Here is a 5,289-nt window from a genome sequence, read left to right on the forward strand (position 1 = left end):
AACTGTAGGCTGTTTTTCTCAATGGTGACGTGACGCCTTAATTTCTATGAACGTTAATTTTTTTATTTTCTTTTTACAACTTAAATGATTTTACTGTCTATTTTTGCAACAACGGTCAAGCAGCAGAAACATGAGTGATCCTATTTATAAAGTGTTGCTCTGTTTCGCATGTTCAATGACAAGTTGTCTTGTGTAGGCAACTACCTTCAAAAATAGCCAGTATGAGGAGTTTGATTGATAATTTTACAGCGCATGAAAACAGCAAGGTCTGCATTTTCCTGAGCGTAAACAACACAAACTATAACTCGGAATATACCATACCTCGGCTGCAGGCTGCCGTGAGCTATTCTAACAACGGCAGCGAGATTAAGCCATGCAAAAGCCCTTATTATAGAAAGTGGAACACTTTGGGGTTTTTAATTAGACTATATTCTCTAAGGCTTGCGCACGTTGCGGGCTATCCTTGGCACCGGCGGAGCGAGAAGAAGGGCTGATGGAGCATGCGCCGGCGGAGGTTGTCGAAGAATCAAGTAAATAGAGCTCGGGCTGGAGGCACAAGTTTAGTGTCGGCGGTGACGTCATCGCACATTGAGCTGGCTGAGCGAGTAGTAGTGAGCGAGACAGATAGAGGCGCGCGGTAGTAAAGAACACAGTACCATGAACTTCTGAGAGCAACTTCGTCGTTTTTTCTGGCTTCAGGGCTGGAGGAGCGTTTTCAACTGTATTTTTAAAAAATCTTCTTTTTTTTTTGTCAAAAGGACAAGCATACACATTATTCGACAGACTTTTGGAGCAAGGAGGTTGTGAGTTAGTTGTTTTTTTCTGTTCTTCTCGCGAAAGCCATGTCCTCCGCGGCAATTGCTGCCTCGAGAAGGCAGTCATGTTATTTGTGTGACTTGCCCCGCATGCCGTGGGCTATGATTTGGGATTTTACCGAGCCCGTCTGCAGGGGATGTGTCAACTACGAGGGAGCCGACCGAATCGAGTTTGTTATTGAGACTGCTCGACAGCTGAAGCGGGTACATGGTTTTCAGGATGGTAGGTCTCCGGGACCTGGGAAACAGTCGCTGTCTGGAAAGGAAATTCAGGCTCTCAACCACTCGGCTGGAGACCCTGGATCCCGACCGCCTCAGCCCTTGGACCGCTATCCTCTCGCCTCCGAGAGACCGCCCCGGCTGGGTCCGGAATATCAACCAGGGAGACAGGCTAACGGCATTCCCGTTCCAAACGGATTCCCTAAACCCGACGAGCCGCCGGAGCTGAATCGTCAGAGCCCTAACCCTCGTAGGACTAGCGCCGTCCCTCCCAATTTGGTGCCTTTGGTTAACGGGAACATGACGCCCGTGCACGCGCTCAATGGTCGATCCGCGCAGATGGGGATCCCGAGCGCGTTGTCGGTCAACCCTGGCGATCACGGCGGCAAGCGGGATGATATGAAAGACAAGCACAGACCGGATAGCATGTCCGACATGAGCGACAGCCACAAGCGGGCTGAGGAGTGGATGGGGAAGGGCAAAACGGTGCGGGAAATCATGGCTCTCCACACGTTCGACAGCAGGTTCAAGAAGGACCATGCGGCCATGCAACAGAGAGTAATGGGATACGACCCAAGCGCCACTTCCTCAAAATCAGGTAATGTGTTAAATCAAAACTAGCGAATGTTTTTCTGTTTTCCACTGCTGTTAAACGATGGTTATATATTTTTCTGATAGCTAATGTTACTCTGCGGAGACGTCGATATCACCAGAAAACTGTGCGGTGTTTACATAGCCTGCGTTATATCACTGTTGTAACCCTAACTATTGCAACATTAGTATCTAACATTGATTCACAATGTTTCGCATGTTTTAGCAAATGCTTGCGGAGGTGCATCAATTATAGCTCGAGTAATCTGAAAGTATTTGGCTATTGTAAGGAAAAACTGTGTCAACAACAGGTCATGCTTAGAGCCAAGGAGAGACTAAAATGGATTGCTCCATTTAGCCCAACCCTGCGTTGCAGAGTAGAGCATGTTGTTAACCCTCTAACCTCCCCCCCTCCCCCCTCCCCCTACCCCCAACAGACAGAGGGAAGCACCCGAGGAGCAGTATGAAGAGGAAAGCCTCCCCGGAGCCTGACGGGGAGGGCGCCGGCATGGTGGCCATCAAGATGAACGGCGAGGGCCAGCCGTGGCTGCCGTCGCCCTCGGAGGTGCTGAAGATGCCCCCGACCGCCTCGTTGCCGGGCTTCTCCGCGGCGGCGCCCCCGTCCACCATCTCGCCGCACTCCCGCACCACCCCACCGGAGGCCGCCACCGCGTCCCAGAACGGCCAGTCCCCGATGCAGGCGCTCATATTGGCTGCAGACAACGCCGGTGCCGGCACCGGGTCCCCGAAAGACGCCAACCAGGTCCACTCCACCACCCCGGGAGGCTCTGCCCGCCGCAACAGCGGAAGCCCCCTGTCGCCCTCGGCCAACCAGCGACGGCTCGCGCAGCGGGAGGTGCTGGGAGGTGGGGGCGCGGGGACCCCAGCCACCGCCCACGTGCCAGGCATGGACCCCCAGGCGGGGCACCCCCAGAGCATTCCGGACTCTTCCGTGCCACCGGGCAGCGTTCCCCTTTGCTGCACGCTCTGCCACGAGCGGCTGGAGGACACGCATTTCGTGCAGTGCCCCTCGGTGCCCTCGCACAAGTTCTGCTTCCCGTGCTCGCGGGAGAGCATCAAACAGCAAGGCGCCACCGGGGAGGTGTACTGCCCCAGCGGGGAGAAGTGTCCGTTGGTCGGCTCCAATGTACCCTGGGCATTTATGCAAGGCGAAATTGCCACCATTTTGGCAGGGGATGTTAAGGTAAAAAAGGAACGAGACCCGTGAGATTTCATTGCCCCTCCCCTCCCCCTCCCCCGTTCTTTACTCATCTTCTATGGCATTTTGTTTGTTTTATTCTGTTTCTTTTTAGACAACAACACAACAACAAACAGAATATTTGCATACAGTTTAAAATGCTACATTGCTGACCACCACCCCCAAGCAAGACTTTTTCTGGACATGTACATACGGACACAAGGGAAGTTAACACTTCATAAACATGGCTGTACATTTTTTTTTTTGAAAACGTTCTTGTTTTTTGAATACATTGTGTTTCTATATTTTTGAGGATAAAAGGTATGTACGCAGTATATAACACTCTGTCCGCTTACTATCTCTTTCCGTTGTTAAAGCCAGCTATTGGTGTACTTTCTAGATCTGGTGGCAGTCTTTGGTCGAACATAGAATGTGACTAATATTCTACAAAGCACTTGGCAAAAAAACTGAAATGCTTCTAGCTGTACATGTATGCACTTGTTTTAAAATTGCCAAATACAGTTTCTGACCTTGTAATAACAACATCGATGTCTGTGGTTTGGTTATTGTGCATAAGCAGTGACGACACGGCTCAGTGAGGTATTATGAATCACGGCGGTGATGCAACAGCTTCAGCAAGAACAAAATGAACTCCCGTTCAGGAGGTGCTGTGTGTGGTGTGAGTGTAGAGGGAGAGAGTATCGGTAGCGTGGCCCTCATACATTTTCAAACATAAATATTTACAAGTGTTGTCCGTATTTCATCTTAACGTGGTGTGAGTGACGCAGTATTGTATATCCTATCGTCCCAAAGATAAACAATAGGTCACATGCTGGGTAAGGTATTTTAAATTCTAACGCTTAAGGCTTATTTCAAAATGGTGACAATGTAACCTCATAAAGCACATGAGATCGAGTCTGATGGGGAGATAGTGCCATAATGTAGTTGTTTATTGTGACGGCTGAAGATCATACAGTCGACTGCAACTGTAAGTAGGCTACTGCATCAACGGCAGTAATATTTCACAAGAATTAGATTAATTGACATTTTTTTTCCACGTGAAGCATGAGCCAAGTACGCCTCGTCATAAAACCTAAAACGTAGACGTAGGCTACTGATAATATTTTGCACAACACTCTAACACGTCTGCTCTTCCCCTCATACAAATGTAGAGATTATTTGGCCTCCCAAGGCCGGTAGCCCATGTAGGCTACGACTGGTTACGTGGCGCGTGAAAACAGCAATGACAAACCTGCAGAAATGATGACTGTTCCGGTTTTACTTTGTAGGACAACATTTATTCCACCACTGTATGACCCGTAAATAGCCTAATGTTTACTTATTGGGTGGAGGAAAAACTCGTTTTCCATTACCTTCTGCAATGCAACAAATCGTAGCCCATTTAAATAATGTACAGTGGAAATTATAGTCGCACAGTAATTACAACGCACATAATATTTGATGACGATAAAAGCAATTGGGTAAAGAGACGTTGTCTACACACCACAATATTAAGAGATCTGTATGCCAACATGTATTTCGGAATGTTTTAAGTCGACAGAAGATTTATTATGAACGTAGACTCTCCAATCACGGATCCAGATATCCATCGCAGTTGCTATCAAGCCTTTTGCCACGTCCTCTTTCCCCTCAAGAGTGGGCCGCGGATCAACTTTTTTCCCCTTTCTTTCTTTTTCTTTTTTTTGCTACGTTCCCCTTTGACTACACTCGTCTGGACAAACAGTACCAGCGCGCTGTCACGTGTTCGCCTCGGTGGAATTCCTGAGTCACCACCACCCCCTCCCCTCTCAACCCCCCTCTTCTCCGCGTCCCTGCCATAGGAGGCTCCCTCCAGCAAATGGAGGGGGAGAGAGAGAGAGAGAGAGAGAGAGAGCAAGGCAGAGAGCAAATAACACGCCTTCCACTGTTCAAGGTTGAACGCTCACAGCCTCTGAGCGATGAATGGAGAGCACTGTTCTCCTCCCAAGATTCACATGCGGTCGCCATTGAGAACCGAGAAAAAAACACTAAAGTTAACCCTTCACTCGCTACTGGTTGTCGTAAAATAACTGTTTTTCTATGACAGTAAGATATTTGTACGCCTGCACGCTGGGCCATGCCAACAACATACCCGAGACGGATTATAAAGCAACTATAATTATTATACGGATTATAAAGCAACTATAACTTTCTACAACAGCTATATATTTGACTATCGTGCAACTCTATAACACATTATGGACATTTTTTAAATAGCCTGTTGAACTAGTCTATGTAATGTGCAACTAACGCAATCTAATGTTCAGCCAATGTTCAGCAACTAGCCCACCATGTGCATCTAATTATTTAGGTTATATGTGGTTCAGTGTGACTAGCTTACAAAACACGAATAGCCGAAATAGGGCTATCACGGTCTATAACCTCTTGAAGCTCCTCTGGCCACTGACATTTATTTCCGCCAGACAG

The 5,289-nt window shown here is 48.2% G+C and overlaps 1 protein-coding gene across 1 annotated transcript; it reads left to right on the plus strand.

Annotated features, from left to right (window-relative positions):
• Positions 1 to 587: 587 nt before the first annotated feature.
• On the plus strand, positions 588 to 3,368 carry LOC134089263 (interferon regulatory factor 2-binding protein 2-B-like). The gene is made up of 2 exons (XM_062543670.1): positions 588 to 1,632; positions 2,063 to 3,368. The coding sequence occupies exons 1-2, from the start codon at positions 843 to 845 to the stop codon at positions 2,851 to 2,853; spliced, it is 1,581 nt and encodes a 526-aa protein (XP_062399654.1). The 5' UTR covers positions 588 to 842; the 3' UTR covers positions 2,854 to 3,368.
• The last annotated feature ends 1,921 nt before the right edge of the window (positions 3,369 to 5,289 follow it).

Source organism: Sardina pilchardus, chromosome 1 (genome assembly GCF_963854185.1).
Source record: "Sardina pilchardus chromosome 1, fSarPil1.1, whole genome shotgun sequence".
Lineage (NCBI taxonomy): Eukaryota > Metazoa > Chordata > Actinopteri > Clupeiformes > Clupeidae > Sardina > Sardina pilchardus.

Coding starts and splice junctions, on each gene's coding strand:
- LOC134089263 (XM_062543670.1), top strand. CDS start 843: ATGTCCTCCGCGGCAATTGCTGCCTCGAGAAGGCAGTCATGTTATTTG. Junction 1,633..2,062: donor CGCCACTTCCTCAAAATCAG/GTAATGTGTTAA, acceptor TACCCCCAACAG/ACAGAGGGAAGCACCCGAGG.